The 24,678-nt window shown below is 47.4% G+C and overlaps 1 protein-coding gene across 1 annotated transcript in view; it reads right to left on the minus strand.

Annotated features, from left to right (window-relative positions):
• LOC126547238 (uncharacterized) overlaps positions 1-24,678 on the minus strand; it is a 359,216-nt gene that overhangs the window by 19,951 nt on the left and 314,587 nt on the right. The window contains exon 4 of the mRNA XM_050195188.3: positions 3,861-5,696. Within this exon, the coding sequence (XP_050051145.1) occupies positions 3,861-5,696 (1,836 nt within the window). The remainder of the gene's footprint in view (positions 1-3,860; positions 5,697-24,678) is intronic.

Genomic DNA, 24,678 nt, shown 5'->3' on the forward strand with positions numbered 1-24,678 from the left:
CACGAAAGAAATAAAAACGAGAAGCGCTTCACTAGCCCCGAGCAAACAACATTTAAATCAATGACGTCACAGAGGAATCCGTGCAGGAACTCCAATGTCGGGTGCCCGAATTTCATCTTTGCATTCTTTCTCACTTTCCCATAGTCGCTCATAGGCAAGATTATGCGATTCCGCAAGGTTAATCTGCCAGAACAGCCCAACTTGACGTTCAGATTCAGCGGTCACGTAAATGTTTTTCGCCTATGTGATTTTTTCCTGCTTGCCGATTCTTCGATCGCTTCAATACGTTATTCGCCCTGCCGAATTTTCCGAGGAAGGACGCATTTTGATGCGTCCTTCGTTTTGATAATGTAAAACGTAAGTGATCAAGCCATGCTTGTCGTTTGCCATGAGCTCGTACGACTTCGGAAAGCAGAGCTTTCAACTCGCATTTACGAAGGGCATACGAATGTCTACTGACAGGTCGTTTACGCTTGGGGGGTTTATAGAAAGACCAACGCCTCAGTATACTGGTTCTTTCATCGTTCTTTCCTTACGTGGATTTCTTTTTATATCTCTAGCATTGCCTTCGCGCAACGAATGCACTTTCTTGTATTTCCTTAAAGACGCGGGTGTCAACGACACACTTTAGTCGAATGCTGAGTGCAGTGTTTTGTCTTGTATGTATCTGTGTTGTGAACTGCACATATTATTTCATTTTTAATCCTGTTCATCTGGAGTAGCATGCTAGGAATACCGCCAGGCAAGCCTACTCAGGATATATTATGTTAACAATGAAATTGTGGAGGTTTACATACGAAAACCACTTTCTGATTATGAAGCACGCCGTAGTGGGGGACTTCGGAAATTGCGACCACCACCTAGGGTTCTTTAACGTGGACCTAAATCTAAATGCACAGGTGTTTCCGCAGATCTATTATTTATGTAGTTACATATAATGGGTGGCTCGCTAGCTAAAATAAAAGCGAAGACCTGCAGCCTAACCGTTCTCTCTCTCTCTCTCTCTCTCTATATATATATATATATATATATATATATTAAAGGGAAAATTCAGTGGGCCTTGTGGGCGTTCAGGGGAACAAGTTGTCACACGTACGAAAAAGATGGCGGACGCTTAAGGTTCGCCTTTCGCGTTAGCATTCAAAGATCCCTGACTGCTTCTCACGCATCCCGGAAGCTGGAGCGTATGTAACCGTAATGTTTACCGGGAAACGCTGGCTGCGAACGCTATGCACGAAGGAGGGCTTTCTGTTGCAAACGCGGCCTTTTGCATAGGTCGCGATACGGCGGAGACGAGCGCCATCTGGAAGTATTGCAAGGAACCGGGTGTGCCGCTCCGCGGCCCCCGAGATACTCACGCGCCGGCGCGCGCACATGGCGGACGCTGTGGCCGGTCTATGTATGGTATAAACGCCGGAAAAGGGGTTTCTTTGAGTTTTCGTGCAATAGAATTATGTTTTCTCGCATAGTCAAATTGCAGACCGAAGCTATCATGTCTGTAGGTTGTGTGTAACTCGTACTTTGCGATTTTTCTACGTATTTTAGCTTGAGAAATTCGATTAGTTCAGTAGCTTCCTTGCCTCACATGGAGGGCCTGGGTATAAGTTGTCCGAAAAACGTTTTGCGGAAACGATGTCCGACACCTGATTTTCTGGGACATGGGGTTCTTAAGCTGTCGCGTTAAAAGCAAAGCAATGTTACTGCCTAACGTAGCAGCCGTTGCACGGCCTTCGTCAGATATATATATATATATATATATATATAGGCAATGCCAGTGATCGGGCAGTAGAAGAGAGACATCCCTGCCCCACGTCGGCATCATTACCGTGCCGTGATCTCGAGAAAAAAAGATATAAAAAGGCACGTGAGGAAAGAGTGGTGAAAGAACGAAGTAAGTGCAGTCAAAATTATTAGGGAGAATCGAGGAGCGCAGCTTCCCAAACAGGAAATCAGGGATCCGTCACCGCGCGGCCTTCAAAGACGCCTTAAGGATATTGCAAGGACGTGGCTTCCGTTCCGCGAGGTACCGTCGAGGAGAAAGAGACTCTATATAAAGGACAGTCAAATCCCGATGGCGCATGTGTGAAGAAGACTGTGCTTCAACGACTCCCGATGCGGCGAGCTCGCGAAATCCTTGATTTTAACTCCGGCGCACGACTCAATGCGGCATTAGCATATACGCGAACGCGAGAGAAAGACGTGAAACGGTGGCGTTCCAAAGAATCAGCGAGAATATGACGATAATACTAGTACCAAACGTTCGTCTTCGATCTCGCGTTCCCGCTTTGGCGGATGTGTCGGCTCCGATTCAGTGGGGAAAGAGATATAGATGAAGACAGAGGGTGAGAAAGCATAGTCTGCATTGGTAATTTAGGAGCGCTGGTTCCTTTGATGCACCCGTCCGTCATCAGCGGATATTATCGCCCGATAAAGGGATACGGCCGCGTTGGTGGCGGAAAAAAGTGACGATTCAGCCTTTCTGTACCGCCCGTTTCTCAAAGAACAAGCGCCGTCCCCTTTTTTATTTCTTTTTCTTTCTTTTACGGAGCGTTGCGCAATATTACATAAGCGCATCTTTGGTGGCCTGGACGATTTGGCACAGTGCCGGCGGCATACCGTATAGGGCTTCGCTAATTATTTTCAACTGTAGGCCCTCACCTCCTCCTCTCCTACCCCACCCACATCCCTTCCCACTGCTGAGAGTATCCATAAATGTACTTAAGGAACGGGTATACCCTGAATGGCGCGAGGTTGATGCTTTAAGGTTAGGAAAGCAGTTCATAAGCTACGTGTATGACGCCGAGAGTAGGTAAAGTCGCGATTAGCCGTCTACAACTTTTAGATTCCAATGATCCGATGTCATATGTTTTTCTCGTTTCCTTGATCGCACGCTGTACGGGGAAGCATAACCATAGCTATCAGAACGTGTGTTTAACTGCAGAAGCTTTCATTATTACCCTATGTGTCAGTGCAGCAAACGACGGATATAAGTAGTAACAACAGCACAACCGCGGTAATAACAGTGCGAACGTCTAATGTCGAGCGTTTGATGCTTAATAATGCGCGTTTAATGTCGAGAACCCCGATGAGTTCATGATATGGCTACGTTTATCGCCTTCCTTGTCGTGCCGTCAAAGGCTCAGATGAATTCAGGTTAAAGAAGAATGTTCCTCGCAAGCCCGAACTGGCTCGAGGACACGCTTTTATACGCGGATCGCATCGGTGAAATCGTATTCTGCGCGTAGTCGCGTTAAAATTGATGAGGACATATCACCCGCGCGCGTGACAAACGTCACAGAGCAATTGTACGGGTTCATGAATTCTAACGCCGCATCGAAAGAAAAGAGTTTACCACTTCTTACCTCCTTCGCGTTGTGTGGCGTTCTCTACTTAATGCGAAAATACCGATATATTTGTCTTGTCTCTCTTTGAAGGTCATCTGTTCGTGGCTAAAGTACACAAGTTGAACATCAAGAGTTGGTGTCCACCTTGACTAACTGGCCTTAAGCAAGAGACTGGTTCACGCATGATGCCCTGCATGAATGCCCGTATTGTGACACCCATCGTGTTCAGCTCGGCGTCAAGCGCAAGCTTACAAGAACAAGCGCTGCACCGCTCATGGCACTATCGGAGACCCTCGTCGCGCTCGGCTCTGACGAAAATAAGAAAACACTATTCTAGCCCCGCAACTGCTACCCGACTTTGCGAAATCTGCTTAAAGGTCAGTGTAGGATACTCTCCTCTTACCCTTTCCTCCGAACAGACTCGCAGGCTATTACCTCGGCGACCTCTCGCTCTGCCTTTCATCTAGTAAAGTCCCCTCTCTCCACTTAATGTCACAGAGGTAAAGGATCACTCACTTTCTTCTCCTCCTCGTTCGTCATCAGGATGATGGTATCCTGCGAGTCGGCGCTCGAATCGCTGTCCTCCTGGCGTTCGTCGGGCGTCGAGCTCGCGGTCGACGGAGTGGTGGCGGCGGGCGACGCCGGCGTCGTCGCCACCGGCACCGGTTGCCTGAAGCTCAGTGGTCGCACTTCCACCGTCGGCCGATGACGGCTCACCTTGAGGTCGATGACGTCGTCCACCGCCTTCCTCGAGACGTCGTCCACGATGAGGCCCGGAGGGAGGAGCTCGGCCAGGTCGGCCTCGATGTCGCCGCTCGAGTTGCACTCGAGCTGCTTCTTCAACTCCAACAGGATGGCGTCGTCCTCGTCCTCGGGCAACACGGGCGACGACTCTTCCCGCCGTTTGACGTCGTCATCCTCCTCGTCCACCACGATCACCTTTCTCACGTCGTTGTCCTCGGGCGTCGTCCTGCCACCGCCACCACCGTCGTCGGCCGACACAATTACCACGGCCGTCGTAGTCTTCACGTCGGTGGCCGGTGGCCGTTCCTGATCGATCCTGACCTCTTCGCCACGTTTCTGGGTGCCGGTGTCTTTTTCACCCTTCCGCTGAGCTTCCTCGAGAGCAGCCTTCTTGGCCAGGTCCTCCAAGATCTCGGCCGTCGGAGGCGGAGGCAGCTGCGTTTCGTCCTCGACCTTGCTGCTCCCGCGTTCCTCCGCACCGCCGCCGACCACCGCTGGGGCAGTCACCACGGGCGTCGTTCTCGGTGGTGGCGGCGGAGGCGGCGGCCGCTCGACCACCCTGATCTGGACGGGCGTCGGCGGCGCGGGTTGAGCGTGCGGCGCGGAGCCCTGGTGCTGCTGTTGCTGGGGTGGAGGTTGCTGCTGCTGCTGTGGCTGCTGCTGTTGCGCACCCACCTGAGCCGATGCTGCCGGGATGCCGGCCTGCGATGCCTGCTGAGACGCGGTCGCTGCGGCGGCTGCCGCTCGCGCCGCGGCCGCGGCTGCGCGGGCCTCCTTGAGGAATGGCAGCAGGTACGCGTCGTCCCGGTAGCCGTCGGGCGGGTCGAACGGCGGCAGGTCTCGGTACTCGGGCGGCGGCTCGTACATGGCGCACACCTCGGCGAAAGTCAGCTCGGCCGTCCGGATCACGTACAGCTGCGCCTCCGGGTAGTCCTCCGAGAAGACGGTCAGCGTGTCGCTGAACCGGACGCGCGAGCCCCGCCGCGGACGGGTGGTCGAGGCCCGCTTGAGCAGCGACTTGAGGGGCGCCGGCGGCGGAGCGGCGTTGTTGCTCGCCGCCGGACGGGCCTGGTGCTCGCAGGCGCCGCGCAGGAGCACGGGGCAGCCGCACTGGCCACCGGACTGCTGCTGCTGCTGCTGCGGCTGGTGGCCGTGGTGGTGGTGCTGTTGGTGAAGTCTGTGCTGCTGCTCCTGCTGCTGCTGCAGCTGCTGTTGCTGGCGCATGTTGGAGACGCACTCCTTGAGCGCGGCGCGGATCTCGCCCGACACGCCGTCGGCACATCCGCAGCCGGCGAAGTGGCACACGTTCCCGTTGGGCAGCAGGCGCTCTTCCGCGGGCGGGTGGTGCGCCATGGGGGTAAGCCCGCCGGCCAGGCTCGGCGGCCCGGCAGCTCCGGCGGCCAAGGGGCTCGAGGAGGGAGCCTTACTCTCGGGCCCCCGGCACGACAGCGCCGCTAGCATCGACCCGGGGCCGAGGTTAGGGCCGCCCGCCCGGCGGGACGCAGGCGCCGGCAGCGCCGCCGTCGCCGCACCGCAGTCGTGCTGGCGGCGCATGCACGACGAGGACGCTGGCGCGGGCAGCGGCCTCTCGCGGCAGCCCCGGGAAACCTGCGAGTCCAACGGAATCGAAGATTTGCGATGCCCTGCGCTCTCTCTCCGAGACGTGGGCCGGCTCATCGCGCAGAGAGCCGGCGGAGTAAAACGCGCAAAAAGAGAAAACGGATAGCGGGTCACCGAGGCGCGTCTCGTCACAGCGCTTTCCATTTCTGGGCGAACACTTGAAACGCCAACGCTGCAGAAATGGCACTGCGGCGCGCGTGCGAGCTCCAGCGAGAGAAATACGTGCGTCTCCTCGGAGCGAAACAGCGCTGCATGACTACGAAGTTAGTCCAAAGGTATTCGGAAGAGTGTAGGCGCCCCGGCAATATCGAGTAAAAGGTTAATTAATGAATCAGTACACCGAGCATGAAACAAGGTAACCGTTCCTCCTTGTCAGCCAGAGCATCGGTTGATATATCCATCGATGAGTCATCAATCACATGGTTCCTGATTTCATCATGCACAGCGCACCCTGATTGCACTAACTCCATGAATAAATACACAAATCAAGCTACATGTATTGCACCGATAATTGAGTAGATAAGCAGTTGCTGTGCTATGACATGCCATTCCTCATTATGCCTTTACGTCATTTTGTTAAGGCCCAATTCCAGTGCGGCGCAACCAAGTCGACTCATTGGCCGTTTATTTTCGCGTGCGAAAAAGGAATGTTGCCTGACATCGTTGATATGGGCGAGCCCTAAAGCTCATTGAAGACTGGTGAGAAGCACTCGTGTAATTAATAAAAATACTGATTAACAAAGCACTCTCACAGCAATTATCAGAAGATATGTGACAAAAACGCATTTCATTATTGCACCTTCAAAGGAAGAAGACAAGTAAATATTGAAATAAGGGTAGCTTTTATTTTAGGAAGAGGTGCTGTTCCAACTCCGTTCTAAAAGAATAGCAAGTTTTTAGCTCGCTACGTTTTCAGGCGCTGAACTCGACCGTTTGTAGACAACACTTGTGGAATCAATTGCTCAATCTATCGATCGATTGATTTTTATTCGTATGGGCAGATTCACGACGGAAGCAACAAATGTATTCGAACAGGCCCCGCAGGACTTGCTCAACACGTCCTTGGGCAGCGTTGTCTGTGCTTTCCTGCAGTACACGCCTCCGTGCCGGCGTAAACCCCCATCGCGTTGCCGGTATTGCCAACAGCTATAAGAGCAAATTGGTCCCACTTCCTGGCCTTGACGTCGTCGTAAGCACAACGGGATTTATATCCGCCTCGCGAGCCGGCGGTCTCTCTAATCTCGGGAAGTTATCTCTCGACCGCTATAGGGTCGATGTTTGCACGCACATAAAAACTAAACTTCTTATCCCGCTTCTTTCAAAGTATGGATTGTTCGCTTCGTGTTTCTTTCCCGCCGTCAACATCCCGCAAAGTATAGGCTGTATTTCTCAGGATGCAGCAATAGTGCAATCTCTAACGTAAATAAATAATCGTGGGCCCTCAATCAGCGGAAGAGATCATGTCCGTAAATAAGTTACAGGGATGATGCCTTAGTTTGTTGTTGGTGGTGCTGTTGTTTCTTGGCACTTTAGTTAAATAAACTTTATTCTTTAATTCGGAAAGCTGCTATTCCGCTTGGAATATTGCCATCTACACAGCGTCATCAATGTTTTTTTTTATATATATATATTTTGTGGTGGTAATGGATCTAGGCGGTCCCGTGTATGACACACTTACAGCAATATAGATTGCATTACCAAACAAGACATGGTGAGCCTTGGGTTTTTTCATAAACCTCGCCTGAATTCTAGCAAGTGGTTTCAGCGCTTTACATTGTCTTCGCTTCTTAACAGCTATCGTATAGCAACCTTGATATTTTCCGCTTGCAATTACCGCAAGCTACGCGAAATGTGTACCTTATTTTGAATATTACATGTTAATAATGTTATTCTCATGCGAAATGCTTTATTTTGCCCATTACTTTTATTTGTTTATGATAACTTTCACTGCTTGGTAAGCTGATCTTGTGATAATCGTCGGCGCTGTATCCCGTTGATGCCAAAATGTATTTAGTTAGGGGCTGTGGGCTCGTCAAGCTGCACAACTGCAAGTTTTATCTGCAGTCCTACTATCAGCTCTTGTTGTACATGGTGCCAACTAAACTCATTTCATTTTATTTCAATTACTTCGCCTTAGCATCAAAGATGAAGTAAAGGAGAAAGGCCGACAGATCAAGCAGAACCGAAAATCCAGTTTTCTACACTGCACTGAACAATGAGGAAAGCGAGGGTGGGTGGGAAAAGAGAGGAGGGGTAGGGTTGTAGGGGGAAGTAAAAATAAATACAAGATCAAAATTGAACCACGCGGTCCCAGCTATTCACAGTCATCCAACAGGATCATAGCGCGTGGTCAAAGTTCACAGCAGTTGAGGCGAATGCAGGTTCTTGCAGATTTGTTCCATGAGAACTGCAGCAATGCCTTCGTCGCTCTCTGCTGTGATGGCTGATCAAGTGGGCATTCCAAAATGTTTTGCTCTAAATACGGGGTGTGTGATCAACGCGAGCTACAGCAGTTGTGATCGATCGTCCCTGTGCACTCTATAGAAGACAGCCACGCATAACGTGTTGAAGGGCGTCCACACAACCACAGTCATCACCAAAGGTTAAGAAAGAAAGAAAGAAAGAAAGAAAGAAAGAAAGAAAGAAAGAAAGAAAGAAAGAAAGAAAGAAAGAAAGAAAGAAAGAAAGAAAGAAAGAAAGAGAAACACGACACGATCAGATATTGCCAAACAGAAAACCAGGTTGGCTTTTTTAATGAGATGTTAAAAAAACAGTTCTAGCTCAAACGTAGACGGAGGCGAGACGATACTTTCTTAAACAAATAAAACCGAGTTTACTGGCTTACGTGCTAAAACAACGTTCTGACTATAGGAGGCACGTCGTTATATAGGTCACCTGAGGTTTTCTGACGTGTACATAAACACGAGCATTTTTTTTTCCATTTCGTTCCTTTCAAAATGCGGGCCCCGCGGCCTGGATCGAAGCCACGACCTCGAGCTCAGCAACGCAACGCCATAGCCACCAATTTAACATGGCGAGTGATACTTCAATGCGGTCTATGGCGAACCCTTACCAGTCAGGTGTTGACAGCACGCATGCAGAAAGTCCTCTTTCTTTAGGCGCTCAAAAAGTGTTTCGTTTAATTTTATTGCGACAGCAAAAAAAAAAAAAAAAAACGACACCTCCTTTTTTGTTATGAGCAAGAACAGCAACAACGCACCAGGATGAATTTCTACGTTCTGTACTTTTGTACTGACTAGGTAATCATACGCCTCAAATCTTCTATCCATCGCCTATGCAACACCAACAAATTTTATGAATTAAATCTTATTCAAGAGTATAGTGGTGTCTGTCTCACGACTAGGACATGTGAAGGAATACATTGCAGTAGAGCTGCTCAGAACAGTCATTGGATGGAGCATAGCGAGCTTGACTACTTTGCTTTCTATTTTTTTTTTTTTCAATCTTGCTATGCAAAGATAGGGTACCGCCGAGTTTGCTTACGCGATGAGTCATCAGAGGCACCGAGGTGGCAGTTGAGAGCGCGGATCTGCTGCTAAGGTAAAAGTGATAAAACATGTTCTCGCTATGATCTACGACAGTATTAAACAGCATTGACACTGCCTTAAAAGAAAGAAAAGCGCAGCAACAACAATGAAAAAAAAAAACTGGGATGATAGTGCATGTTTCTTTACGAATAGCGCAACCTTCATTGTAGACCGCTACTGCGCCATCCCATTTCCACAAGCCGAAAAGAGGAATGCAGAATAGCGATAGAAGCTCGAGAACACTGTCACATACACGCTAGTCAGAAGAACGAAATTTGTTTCGCGAGAACCCCGGCAGCGTTGGGAAGAGAAACAAGTCGGAACCCCCGACAATAGATATTGACTACTCCATTCACAGAGGAAGGAATGGCTAAATAAAGGGGGCGAATACAGGCGGATAGAAATTCAGTTTCCATGGCAACCACACTTGTCGGGACCCCTAATATGCGTGATCTAGTTATGCTCCAGGTAGGAAGCAGAGGACAGAAATAAGCTGGGAATAGGCAGCCGATGAGGATAAAGATCTCAGTAAAACGAAGATGATGCAAGAAAAAAAACTACGAAAGAACAGTAACTAGCAAAGAGCGCGCGCGCGCGCGCGCGCGCGCACACTCACACACACACACACACACACACACACACACACACACACACACACACACACACACACACACACACACACACACACACACACACACACACACACACACACACACACAAACACACACACAAACACACACACACACACACACACACACACACACACACACACACACACACATGTGCGCAGTTTCAATAACGAGACTGTAATGAACAGCATTAGAGTAACAGCACCGGAATCCGAAGGAAGCAGATTTAGGTTACTGCAATACCAAAGCGTTCGATTCAAAATTTCATTCCTAAAACGGGCCGCGCCGTTCGGTCGTAGACTAAGCGCCGCCGCTCGGGTTCACGATGAGGCATATACGCGCACTGTTCGTCTGATCTCCGCATTCTTTCATTCGCGCAGCATATATCGATCTCGCGTCAATTATTAAAGCGACATTTCCCCAGCAATTATCCGGGTTATTACTGAAACGGACCACTTTGACAAATAAACGTACCCCCACCGTAAGGCGCTTAGCAAAGAGAGAGAGAGAGAGAGAGTCAACTTCATCTTATAAACGACTCATTCTCGGAGCCGTCTGAAAGTTGAGTAAATGGCTTCAACTAAACAGCTTTTAACTCCGTTATGCTCTTCCGTGGTTAATAATTGTTCAATTTCCTTCTCTGAAGAAGGCGCGGTGTGGTGCTCTTCCTTTATTTCTTCTTCTTCTTTTTTTTTTTGATACCATGATTAACGAAAGTTGACTCATTAGTCAATCCATGGCTGTGGGAAGATGGTTTACACGACTGAAAAGAAAAAGAAGGATCGTGCACACTTAGTCAGTGTTAAGAGCACGTTTTAACCCGGAAGATCCTGTCTAAGTACATGGGAACGGAAAAAATTGTTTTTCCCCGCGACCGCATCGTTGAATTTGATGAGGTTTCTTGCATTCAAAAGGAAACGTTAAAATATACGGTCACTGCAGGAAGCAGAGTTATTGTGTATCCAGACAATTTATGATTCTGTAAACAGCACCTGGTGATACATATACAACGGACAAAATTTATATAACGTACACCTCTCCGAAATTTTAGCGCTAATTTGTGAATAAAACTGTTGCTAAACGGCCGTAAACATATTAAAAAACTGACGTAAGCTGTAAATTCATATAGCACACTTTTCCCACTTAAGATACTCTGGCAGACGCGGTTGCAGAACCGCGATATCTGTGCTTGTACAGGAATTTCGAACATTGCCCTTCAGATATCTGTGGAACTTCACAGCAGCGTACAAGCATAACTGTATTGGCAACATTTAACAAAAATTATATTTCCTAAGGCCACCCGCATTTCAGCAACTCTCAGTTAACAATTTCGATAGCATTTTTTTTTTATTATTTCCATAAAGACTTGATCTTAAGGCATAATTCCTTAGGTGTACATGTGTATATGTGTATTATACGGGTGCTATGAGGCATATGTTGTCTATTAATTGAAGCAGCGTTTTGTGGAATCTGTTATCATGTATCCAGCGTTCATAGTTGGTCGTGACACTGTATCGGAGGCCTGCTTGTAGTAGGAGACGTAAGCGTTCCGACTGTAAGCCTGGACATGTCCATATAAGGTGGTACGTATCTGCCTGAGCAATAATGGACGCGCAGCATTATCAACATGTATTAGCATGCGTATTTACGACACTTGGTCGTAACACAATTGCTGTGTTATGGCAGAATTTCGGGCATGATTAAAACACCGCAAAACGCCGCAGGAAAGCAGGATTTCCTTTTTGGGTCGACGTCACACAATTAAACATGACTGACCAACAAGCCCGCCACCGCCGTCTGCCCCTGGACATCGCGTTTTGAATTTCGCGTCCAAACCGCGGAGCCGATGATCTGAATGCTCAGTCAGGTGGCTGGCGCAACTGTACTTTCTAATTTCTCGTTATTGATATCGCGAGCAATGCTTCCTGACATCTCCATGTTGAGCCTTCTCACTGCCTTGAGACTGCAGTGCACTCCGCAAAGCATTGTCAGACGATTCACTAATCCCGTACAGATGTCGTCAAATACTATGACGTCGTGGGAGGCAGGAGCTGATAGTATCTTAAGTGGGCGTGGCATTTGTATTTCGCACTTTAGATCCTTTCTGGCGTGTGCTGCATCAGCTTGTTCAGAAGCTGAATTGAGCATTCTTACTTCACTTAATCTGTGAAGTCTGTTATCCGGGGGATGCTATTCCGGTCAGGGTTGAATTACGCCATATTGTCGAATTCGCCAACTTGCCAGCTCTGATTGGCCCGGAAAGCTGCTACGGCGTCTCTGACTGGCTCAAAATGCCGCCATTACCAACTTTCACAATATCTCGGAGTTCGACAATGTCCAGAATAGCACCTCAGTAGCAGCCTGAGAACGATGCCGATCCAATGCCCCCACGTTCCTGCATTTCCATGCATACAACAGCGACGAGGCGCCAGATTTTCCTCTAAGTGATGTAGTGAGAACCTCTATGCTTTAAAGCAATGCAGTTACTGTGGTCAACAGGAGCTGCCAGTAAATGGCGGACCAGCCTTCATGGGAATGACGGTCAGCATGTGGATTTGCCTAAAGTTCATCCTTCTGTATTCTAAACGGTTTGATCACATTCCAACGAAATATTGCGTTATAAATGCGACAATATGCAACAAATATGCGTGGTTACAGAGAGTAAGTGGCTTGTTGGCTTTAGGAAAGTATGAGTGCTCGGAAATTTGCTAAGGAGTAATAAACAGCGCAACAAGAATATTTGAAGTCACAAGCACGAAGACTATAGACAAATGCATGTACTAACCAACATTCCTATGGTGGTGGAACGATCGTAGCGGTAGAGTTCCCTCTATTAATTTTTGCAGAAACCCCTATGCTTTACTTTACTTTACTTTACTCTACTTGCAGTTGTCTGTAAACAGGGCACCGCCGCTGCGCGCTACGAAGCAGCAGCCGCGAGCATCGGAGATCAATAGGGCCGTTGCGCCGCATTACTAGTTGTTTCTGCAGTTCGTTAAAACCAACAAACAGAGCTGATAACTTTGCTCGCTTGTCGTCATGTATCGACGAGACAGTACGAACCATTTCAACTGCGGCCTTTTGCCCTGACAACCCTCCCGACCAACCATGCCAGCTGGCTTCGTGGGTCATTCTGTTGTTTCCCCTTGTACTCCTTGAGCGAAACGACTTTCGTGCGTGTGTGCGCGCCTGTACACATACGCAAGGCTGACTATCTGGTGCGCTTTAGGGTTTCCTCAATGTAACAATAAGGGAACAGGTAGTCGCAAGTTCTCGTGATACCACTGAATCACTTTAATGAGACAGCGCAATCAGATTACATAATCTGATAATTATTTACCGACAATCGCGCGCACTTAGTTTACGTCCTGACTATTTGCCAGGTATATGGCATTATAATCTACTGCCGCTACCTAACTGCTACGATCTACATTGTGCCACTTATGGTCTACGTCACTGACAGTCAACCGAAACACGACAACACGACGACTGCATTTTTTTTTAATTTTTGCTCGATACATACGCGACACAGCCAACGCTGCTACAACACACCAGGCAGCTATCGCCGAAGAGCTCATTACACATTGACCACATCAGCATATAATCAAGCACGCATACATATACATAAGCGAACTACAGATATATACTGATTTATTAAAGCTAACCCCGAACAGAGCAGTGCGGTGGATAGCCTTCCGCACGTCAACAACCTGCGCCCTTCCTCCGCCGCTCCACCTGCAGTTCACTTCCCCGCTCCGCTTGTCACGTGGCTCTCCACGTCCCACCAAACCGCTACGCCACCTTTCCTGCGCCATCGCGCTCACACTGTCAGTTGCTTCGCCGAGGGCATACCTCCCTAAATAGCCTAAGGCAAAGCTTTGACCTGTACAATGCCTATGGCGCATGCGAACACTCGTAACAATACCAGGCAATATTGTTCCGGCGTACTTTGGCCACACACCACCCTTGCGTCATGAAATAAACGTGCAATAAACTCTGCTTTGCTGAGGGTCCGTTATAGCGGCATTTTTAACCATCCGTTGCACGCCGCCGCGATTTTCTTGCAGCCACCGAAGGTCAAACAAGGCGAACCAGGCCAGTCGCCGACGCCGGCAAAACCCTCCGCATCCAGATGTCACTTTCACCGCGCCCTAAGGACCTACCGAAAGCCTCTCCATTACTGCATGCTTCTCGCCTATTGTCAGATGATTAAATGAAAAACGCCTGTCAACGTAGGCAATACTATTCGCAATGAAAGCCAAAAAGAAAAAAAAAAGGAAAGCCTCCTAAAAACGAGGACAGCGCTTGATTCGGCTGCTTTCAAACAACGCCGAGGGTCACTTCTGGTTGCTTGCGTCGCCATTACGTACGTTTGACATCAGGAGGTAGGAATGAAAATAGATAGGAATGGGTTTTACGTTATGGGGCCCTAGGTCCACAATTCTCAAAGGCGTTTAGGTCTGACGCGGCAACGAGCAGGTCGGTACTATCCGCAAACAACGTGTTTCGTGTGGCACTTCCGACACCGACTAAACCCTAGGACAGGTGTTCTAATCGACTCTTCAAACAAATCTCACTTCTGGGAGACGCCGCGGCTTGTTTGCCGACGAGGTTAGCCAAACTTGTTGTCTCGTGCAACAGCACCCTTAACGAGACGTCAGTTCTACTGACAGCATTTTGTTTGAAGTGACAAGCTTTCCTTTCTTTTTAATATTTAACAACCACCGTAAGAGATTATGCGTGCATTGTGAGTTTCTTCTTTAGGTACTGAAAGTAAAAGGGAGAGAACGTGCTCCCCAGTTATTGGGCTTAAAACTTCGACCACGGTTTCTTGCATTCATCATGTCTTTCATGCTTCGCATGTCAGGGTCACGCAAGGGAACTCGCGCCATTTCGGAACTCTGTTGACAGACACTTTAAGGGGATAAGAGGGGAATTACAGGTCCGACCACGGCGGGGGTTGGAGATTTGAAACTGTCATGAGCGAATTCGCAAACATTCGGGTAAATCTGCTGTGGTGGAACTTTCGCTCGAGCCAGTTGATTAGACATAAACTCGGCGCTGTCCTGGACATGCGCGATCTGCGCCCCCTTTTTCCTCGCTCCTTCATCCTTCCGTCAACTTGCGAAATCCGTTCCCATAATTCGTTACTTCAGCTAGGACAAACAAACGAGAAGCGAGTTAAGTCTGAAGGCTGCCGACTTTCTAGGTTTACATTAACAAAAAGAAATAAAAAGAAGGAAAAAAGAACACTGACAGTAAAGAAAAAGCAATTTGAAAGTCAAACCGCGTACGAACGTTGAAGCTGCCTCCATTCCGAGTTGTCGCGGAAAGATGCTTCGCCGCGTTCGTCGGAACCCCTCTGCAGTGCGCATGCGCGAGAGCTTTCGCCCCCTCTCCCAATGCAACAAGCCTGCTAATGCGACAAGCTCGCTAATGCGACGTTGTGCAAGCGCGCGAGCCTCTGGCGTGGGGGAACGGCCGATCCGCCACCGGACGTGACGGTGGTGGCAGTTCTCCCCTAGAGACGACGAGAAAGTTCTCTTCTTTCTCCGTTTTTTTTTTTTTCGCTTCCGCGAACTGAGTGTTTGCTCGGACTGCCTCGCCCTTTTTTTTTTCCTCTCTTCCTCCGCTTTCTTCAACACTCTCCACGCTTTCTATTCTTTCTTCTCCGTTTCTCTTTTCTTTCATACTCTCTTCTGTCCCGCAATCTTAATTTTTTTTCTTTCTTTTCAAACATCGCCTTCTTTGGGGGAGATCAATGCTGAGTCAGTTAAGTCCGGCTAAGCATATTTCCTAGGTTCGACGTTCACTAGTATGGCGAGAAATCTTGGTTACTAAGCCGAGGGAAAAAAAAAAGGAAGTGCGAATTTCATCTCCTCGAACATCGAACCCAAATGGCGCCGGTGTGTTAGTGCGACGCGACGAATTGACAAACGCACGCGCTTGCGCACGCGTGTACGTATGCATGTGGATGCGTAGAAAGAGCGCTTATGATCATCGTCAACAAACGCGCTGGTTTTTGCTGCAGTAACTCAACAAATTCAATAAAATGGCTTCTCGCGCCGTCAGCACTTCAATTAAAGAAAAAAGAACAATATGAAAGATGCGTGAAAGTAGGCCGCCGCTGACTTCACTGCAACACCTCCGGCCCATCAATATAACGAGCGAGCTGCATGTATGGGCGGCACATTGGTGGTATATCAAAGCGAAGCTTTCTTCCTCTGTCTGAAGCCACAATAACAAAGATTACGTGTACCCATCTACTGCCCATCTAGGTAACTGTAGTCCAACGACCTCAGCAGCAGAGTTTCCTCTAGCAAATATGTCGTGAAAGAACCTACGAAGGAGAGAATAAAGGTAAAACGAGACACTTCCCGCCGTCGCTTCGTTTACACGTCGCACCGACTTCTCGTCGCCGTCGAAGAATAGCAGCCGGCGAGAAACCAGCTGTGTCATCGAATCGCAAAACCGCACAAGCGCGTCGCGGACGCTAGGCTTACGCTGAACGCACGCAGAAGGTCAAACAAGCAAACAGACGCGAATGGAGACGAAGCCAAGTGAATCCGCAAAGCCGCTTTTGACCGTGCCGCCGAGGGAGGCACATGACGCCAACCGTCCGCAGCACACCCCCTTCTTTCTGCGCTAACGTCTGGAACAAATCGCGATCTTGCGGGAATTCGGGATCTGGCTGCGAAATTCCCGAACCTGGCTTATCCTACCTCATACTCGCACGCTTTCTTTCTCGCTGTTTATATTTCTTCCCACTCCGTTCTTGTACCATCGTTCGCTTCTTGGAAAAAAAGAAACATAGCATGCTAGCTACCCCTCTGTTCCCTGTTTCTTTTCCTTTACTCCTTGATTCTTTCCATTTGGTTTCTTTCTACGCAGGCGGTGGCCGGCAGCCTCTTGTTGGATTTACAGAACGAAGAGGAATAGAGCAGGCAAACATGAGGAACACAGCATAACCGTGCGTCACACAACTTATCTAGATCTACGGTATGCAAAGATCAGCGACAAATAGAATGCATTGAGAAGAAGAAAAAAAAAACGATAGGTGGGAAACGCAGAAAGGAAGGAACAGAGGAAGAAAGAATGTAAGGAACAAAGAAGGAAAGACGAAAGGAAAAAACGAAAGAAAAAAAGAAGGAAGGAAAGAAACAACGAAAGAAAAGGAAAGCAAGAAAAAAGAAGGAGAGAAATAAAAAAGAACGAAAGAAAGAAAGGAGGCAAGAAAGAAGAGGGAAGGAAAGAAAGAAAGAACGGAAAAAGAAGAAAGAACGAAAGAAAGGCGAAAGAGAAACGCGGCTAGGCGCGACACCGACAAGGGTAAAAGAATGATGTTCGGTATGCTCTCACAGACGGCGATAGCGAGCTACGCGGCAAGTGCAGGAGAATCGCAGATGTTGTACGCCCCACATTCAACAGCCGGTTCAGCGAGACGAACTGCGAAAATAAACAGTATACAGGGAAAGGCGGGTACAAGAGAAGGGCAATAAAAAGAAAAGATAGGGAGAGAAGCTGTAAAACACGGCGATCCTGACAAGTAGTCAGAGGAAAAAGTACCTCTAAACACACTAACGGAAGACCGAAGAAGACAGTACGCGGACGGTGGAAAATTCAAGTTGGCGATAAACTCCACCGCGGGTATTGTTTTTCACCGCCGTCGGAAAAACAGAGAACGCGAGCCTGTTTTAAAGAGAGCCCGTAGGAACAAGTCAGCGGCTGTTTGCGTCGAGTCCTCGTCGTGTCGGATCGCGAGAGCGTTAAACGAAATCCTCCTGTCACCTCTGTGTGGCGTACAAGAAAGTGCAAAAAAATAGAAAATAATAAGCAACAACATGGAGATAGAGGGAAACAAGAAAAAAAAAAAAACAGATGACTACCGGGACGACGAAAGGAAAGACTCGATGGTTGCACAAGATGACTCCGACAGATCGAGCGAGGAGTGTGGATGTCTAAATTTAAAAAAGGAAAGAAAGAAAAGCAAGCAGGAAAGGAAGAGATGTAGCTCAGCATAGTGCACGATGCGACAGGCGCCTTGCATCGCATCGTACAACTCGGAAACGTTTGCCTTGTTAAAAGAGAAACCGCTGAGACCACGGAGATCGAACAGAAAAGGTCTGGTACGAAAGGTAGGCCAAGTGAAAACGGAAAAAAAAAACAAAAGAAAAAGGAAACGACGCTGGAAGAAAGTTCTACGTGAAGATAAACCTAAAATAAAAGAAAAATAAGAGGGAAGAGAGAAATGCGAGTCAGAGATATAAACGTATAGCAGTCACAAAAATTAACAAGCAAGCTGCAAATGAATACGCGAAGAAACAACGAGAAAGGCTGCCGTAACGTACTGCGACACGCAATGGTAGCGAACACGCTCCTTTTAAGCGACACCGCGCCTGGAAACAAGGTCGTCGGAAACGAGACTTCGTCTAAGCCTGTCACGAAAGCTCCTGCGAGCCAGTGGCGCGCCGGTTCTGTAGACTTACGTTGCGACACGTCGTTATCACTCTTGCCTTCGTCTTGTAAGTTGCAAGAACTCTCTCTTCTATTTAGAAGACAGGGCTACAAAAAGAAAAAGAAACTTGAAGGTTTGAGCACGCAATGGCGGGTGTGCTGCACGTGGATCACAAGCGAGAAAAAAAACTTTAAAAGTGAGCGTATACGGTAAAGAATCGCCGTTAAAATATGAGAGATCCCTGTCACTCGCTTCAAAACTGCACGTTCCGCGACGTCGCCTAGCGGGAGCTGGATGCATTACTGTAATCAAAATCATCCAAGACGAGAAACAGTAAACGGTACTCTTAGAGCTATGCACTTTTAAGGGCCTGCCAAGAGCGCAGCGCTCAAATTAACGTCGAGAACTCACGCGTGATCGCGTTATGTGGGCTAAGTTTTCTTTCTTTCTTATCTTCGGCGCATGTGCATGTGTAGATAAGAAATGAATGCATGACCATTCAGCGCCCCTGCATATGTGAAACTGAAAACTGACTCCATTCAGCAAAGCGTATACAAATGTCATCAGTAATTTGTATGATATAGTAAAAGCTGCGAGAGAATTCTATACTGACCTGTACAGCACCCAGAGCAGCCATGCAAGATTCAACGGAAGCAGTGATGAACAGGATACAGAGGCTCCTTCTATAACTAGCGATGGAGCTATGAAGGCCCTGCGAGACATTCCCGAGGGAAAAGTGGCAGAAGCAGGTGGAATAACAGTCAAATTAATAAAAAATGGAGGAGATGTTGTGCTTGAACAGCTTGCGGCTCTTTATACGTGATACCTCACGACTTCAGCTGCACCAGAGAACTGGAAGAATGCCCTCGTTATACTAATCCATCATGAAGGGTTCCTTAAAGGATTGAAGAAACACAGGCCCAATAGTTTGCTTTCAGTATTATATAAAATATTCACCAAGATTATTTCCAATATAATTAGGGCAACACTTGTCTTCAATAAACGAAGAGAACAGGCTGGCTTCACGAAACGATATTCTACACTTGATCTCATCCATGTCACCAATCACGTAATTGAGAAATCTGCGGAGTGAAATCAGCCACTCCTTATAGCTTTCATATATGATAACAATGCATTTGATTCAGGAGAGATACCAGCAGTATTGGAGCTACTGCGTAATCAAGGAGTACAGGAAAAATACTTGAATATCATGGAATATATCTACAAAGATTCCACATCTGCTTTCCTTCTCCCTAAGAAAAATAATAAAACTACCTATCAAGGAAGTGGTGAGTCAATCTCTACAATGCCATTTACTACATGCTAGAAAAGAAGTAGTCAAGCTATGAGACTGGGCCGGCTTAGGAGTGAGAATCAACAGCGAATACCTCAACAACCTTCGGTTCGCAGATGACATTGTCCTGTCCAGATACACTGGGGATAAATTACAAGAAATGATTGATGACCTTCACCGAAGAAGTGTAAAAGTAGGGTTAGAGATAAATATGCAGAATGCAAAGGTAATGTTCAATAGCCTAGCAAAGAAACAAGAATTCATGATCACCAATTAGCGTCTAGAGTCTCTGGAGGAGTACCTTTATCTAGGTGAATCACTCACAAGGGGCCCTGATCACGAGAAGATTTACAGAAGAATAAAATGGGATGGAGTGCATACGGCAGGCATTACCAAATTCTGGCTGGAAGCTTACCACTGCTATTGAAAAGGAAAGTGTACAATCATCGCATTCTACCGAGGCTAACACATGGGGGCAGAAACTTCGAGGTTAATAAGGAAGCTTGAGAACAAGTCAAGGACCGCGCAACGACATATGGAACGAAAAAAATATTAGGCGTAACGTTAAGAGACAGAAACAGAACTGCTGGATCAGACAGCGAGCGGGCATTGCCGATATTCTAGTTGACAATAAGAGAAAAACAATGAGCTGGGCAGGCCATGTAATGCGTAGGGCAGATAACCAGTGGACCGTTAGAGTTACAGAATGGGTGCCAAGGGAAGGGAAGCACTGTCGAGGACGACAGATAATTAGGTGGGATGATGAAATTAGTAAATTTGTAGGCGCAAGTTGGAATCAGCTAGCGCAAGACAGGGGTAATTGGAGATCACTGGGAGAGGCCTTTGTCCTGAAGTGGGCAGAAATGTAAGATTATTATTATTATTATTATTATTATTATTATTATTATTGTTATTATTATTATTATTGTTGTTATTATTATTATTATTATTATTATTATTATTATTATTATTATTATTATTATTATTATTATTATTATTATTATTATTTAAAATACTCGCTTCGTGCAGGAGAAGTGCCAGTTGTCAGTGCACAAACTCGGACCCTCCCCCCCCCCCCCTCATGGTGTATAGCTGCTCCCAGCTGCTGTTTTCTAGCGTAAGGCGACCCATTTGTTACACACAACCTTAAATGTGTGCGAGCTCGACTGCAAGAACACTTCCGACATTTTCGCTACTTAAAAAGCGTTTTCATGACAATGCAAGAGCCGCAGCTGAGAATAGAAATATTTTTATCACAGTGGAGTGAACCAGCTAATGCTCATTTAAGTGAAATTAATTAAAGGTTACAATATTTCGCATTATTTGCTGTTAACAAATATGATGCAAGCGCGCTCTTTTTTTCCCAAAAAGGGCTGTCTTCTTAAGGATGCTAGGAAGAAACATTATATGTACGGCTGCAATCGCCTAGCACGCAGCACCTTCAGTAAGTATCTGTATTGAGTGTCCTCTTTAACCCAGGAACTTAGGTGGGCCTTGTGCCGGCTGATGCAGAAAAGCTAGTTTTTCATTTTGCTCCTGCGAAGCGTGCTGCGCCGCATAACTAAAATGCGTAAGAAGAAGCTAACTTTCACACAAGCAGGCAATATCAAGATTCGGAGGCATCGGGTCCCTCCCTCTACCCAACCCCTTTTTTGAGGAATAATAAGATCTCTCTCTCTCTCTCTCTCTCTGCTCCCTCTCCTATTCTTTCTATGTCATCATCCAAGACACGGAGAGAAGCTTACAAGACATAGAACTGAGTTTTAGCATAAGTAATGTGTACAGCGGCCAATTACACGGAATGAAGAGCGGAGACTATTTTTTCCCCGAGCTGTGCCTCTTGAATGCGTTCATATCGGCGGGTGTCAGCTAAAAACGGTTACCACATTCTGATACAGGTTGATTGCGCAAGCACGGATTAAGTATGAGCGCCAATGCTGATAAAGATGAGGCCCAGATGGGCCGCAGCCGCGGCCCATCTGTGCCTATTGTCTACAGGACGAATGCTTCCGCTATCTGTTATCCCTGCCTCAGCTGACTCCAGCCTCGGCCCGAAGACTTTCTCATCTCATAACTCCCCTCCTGATCCTCTGCCGCAATAAGGTCTGCCGCAATCAAATCTGCCGCAATACCAACGATTTTCTGTTCCCCTCGTTACGTGACCCTTTTCGCTTTCTTCATCGTAATCAATCAGCTGCGGTATCGGCTATCCCCGCTCTGTAGAGATCCACGCACACAACCAGTCTGAGAGGAAAGACAGAAGGAAAGGCGAGAAAAAAGAAAAGACAGCATGGCGACCCTACAGCCTTAATAAAGTATCGCAGGCGAACTGATCTCACAAATTTTTTACGCGTACTTGCTCTCCCATCAGCCGGCCACCTTCCTCTTCTTTGACGTTAAGTCTATCGTTTTCCATTTCGTCGCTCGTGTCACGGTCCTTACCTTTCTTTCAACATTCTAAGTGATGGCGTTATTTAGGTTCAGACTTAGCCTCTGATAGATGTCTGGATAACAGAAGCAACACATTTACTGCAATTTGCCGTCGTAGTTTCTAGGAGACAACGTCTCCTAACGAGCGATCCGAAAGGCCCTGTCGAGAGTGAAGACTTTCAGAAAGAAAGACAAAAAAGAAAGGTGGCTGTCAAGAAGATCTGCCAGCTTGATCGAAAAGTTAATATATGCGGTCGTGATAGGATGCATAATTCAGCAGTGAGCAGAAAGCATTTGTCTATATGTATACGCAAGCCAGGCCAGCATAGAGAGAAATTGCAAGGAAGTCCCAGAAACGCAATATGAAAATCTGCCTCAGCGGCTAAAACCATCAATTCTTGGTCACCTTTCATTTCGACTATGACTCACAATATAGCTGTAGCTGTCTGCACTGCCTCTCATCATAACTTTTCCTTCTTGCGAGTATAAAGTAACCCAAGCTGGTTGATTTGGTTTGATGACGAAAATTCTCGCCCTGCTTCTTGTTATTCTTTGCCAATTTTATTTACTTTCTCTATTCCGATTACGAAAGAAAGCACGCGACCCGTAAGAAAGGTCAACAACCCTTTCGCTTAGCTGTCCGTATCGCAACGCCCCGTCAGGTCGGGTGAATTTCGAAGCAGACCTCGGGTCCTAACACCGGACCTTGAATCCCGCCTCGTGCGATTGCATCACGGGGCTATACTGGCATCGTAAATCACTTGTTCGACCAAGCGCACCGATCCGAACCGCACGGACGGACTTTTGCTGATTAAAGCTGCAGCCTCGCCGGTCGCATTATTCGGCTAAACATATTCTTCTATAACGAAATAATGAAGCCGGTGCCAGGCGAACGGACGAGGAGAAGTGGACGCAACGCAAGGAAGGAGACGAGAGGAAAGGTGCCGCAGAACCTGTGTTTATAGACGATATGCGGAGAGCGAAAGCCCCCCAAAATAATCGCTATAGAGAAGGGCTGCCTGATAAAGTAGGCGCTTGCGCGAGTTGTTGCGACATACCTGGAATCTAAAAAAAGGCGAAAGACGGAGCACCAGTAAAATAAGGACACGTGCCCAAGTGCTCAAGAAAACCGAGTTTGCAAGACGAAACACCGCAATCATTTCATCCCTTGCACTGAGGCAGTGGTGCATTGCCCTGACCCTGCATTGCGGCAAGCGGCATATGGGCCAAACAGGGCGTTATACGAATGAGCGGCTAAAGGAGCTCGCCTATACAGAGTACCCTCAGCGACACCTGGCCACCTTGGTACTGACTGCCGATATTGCGGCTGCGTGCCCGACTGCGTTGTAAAACGTCACCGGGACCAGCTTACACGAGAAATTCTCGAGGCGTTGGAAATGGCTACACTAGGCAACATGTGTGTTAGCAGGACTTCAATCACTTTACCTACTACAAGGAAACTAATTTTCCTGTTCCTTGACTTTGCATGTCCTTGCGCGCAATCTGCACAGCTTAGAGTAACGGTGTCTGATAGACCATTCCTATTTATCATATTTTTTTTTTCATCGTCATTTCCTTGTTTCATCATTGACTGCGCTAGTATACATTGCGCGGTTGTGACGAATAAAACCTTGTGATCAGTCAGCGCCGTGTCTTTGTCCTTCTTTTACTTGAATTCTGTCTTTCGCGCTGTTTTAAATTCCAAGGTTGCCTTATCGTCGAAGCGTTCTCTGTCCTCATCGCGAAACGTCGATAGATATGTCAGTAGCGCGATAACAGCTGTTCGGAAATCTATCTCATTTTTTAAAAACGTAAGAACGTTCCTAAGGTAAGAACTTTTCTAACGTAAGTACTTATAGTATCATGTGTTACTAAACTCGAAGCAGGGCGGCGAAGGCTGCGCGTTGCGTCGTCTCTTCGCAGGTCAGAGCACACCCGTGGTAACACTGTCACACAGTGTTACCACGAGTTTCCACGAGACAAACGTAGGCCTTCGTTCAGGAAGAACGCCGGAATGCTTGGTGGCACATAGCAAACGCCCCACTCCGGAGAGGGGCAAGGACGTACGGGCGAAAGGCGCAGGCATTTAGACGCGAGTTCGCGTCACATCGAACGTCATATCTGCTCGCACCGCCCGTAAGGGGCAATATAACATCAAGAGTAGCGTGTGTTTTCTTTTTTCCTGCAATCCAGCTGTTATTTATGTATTTTCTCTCTCGCTCTCTCTATTTAATCTCGGAGTTGTACGTATGTTAGAGTTTGCGTGAATTTAGTTTGTATGCCGGGCCTGTATCAACAAAACTTTCTTAAGCTAGAATTGTTCACAAGAGCGAATGCCAGTCAATTGGTATGCCAAACGTATCGTTAGCAAACGTATCGTCCAACGGCAGAGATCACTTACGAACGAAAAGCTTCGTGAATTCGATGCCTGGTTATTTTTTTTTTCTTAAAATCTGGTCACTGGCAACGATTTGATCATATTGCTAATTTTTCTATAAGCTAACTGGATTTTTTTTACTACGAAATACCGCTTTCCCTGTAAGTGAAGTGGAGCGGCCGCCAAGCATGCTGCTTGAAAAGTAATATAAATGTTGGCTGGCTTTACTTATGCGGT

This window comes from Dermacentor andersoni, chromosome 3 (genome assembly GCF_023375885.2).
Source record: "Dermacentor andersoni chromosome 3, qqDerAnde1_hic_scaffold, whole genome shotgun sequence".
Classification (NCBI taxonomy): Eukaryota; Metazoa; Arthropoda; class Arachnida; order Ixodida; family Ixodidae; genus Dermacentor; species Dermacentor andersoni.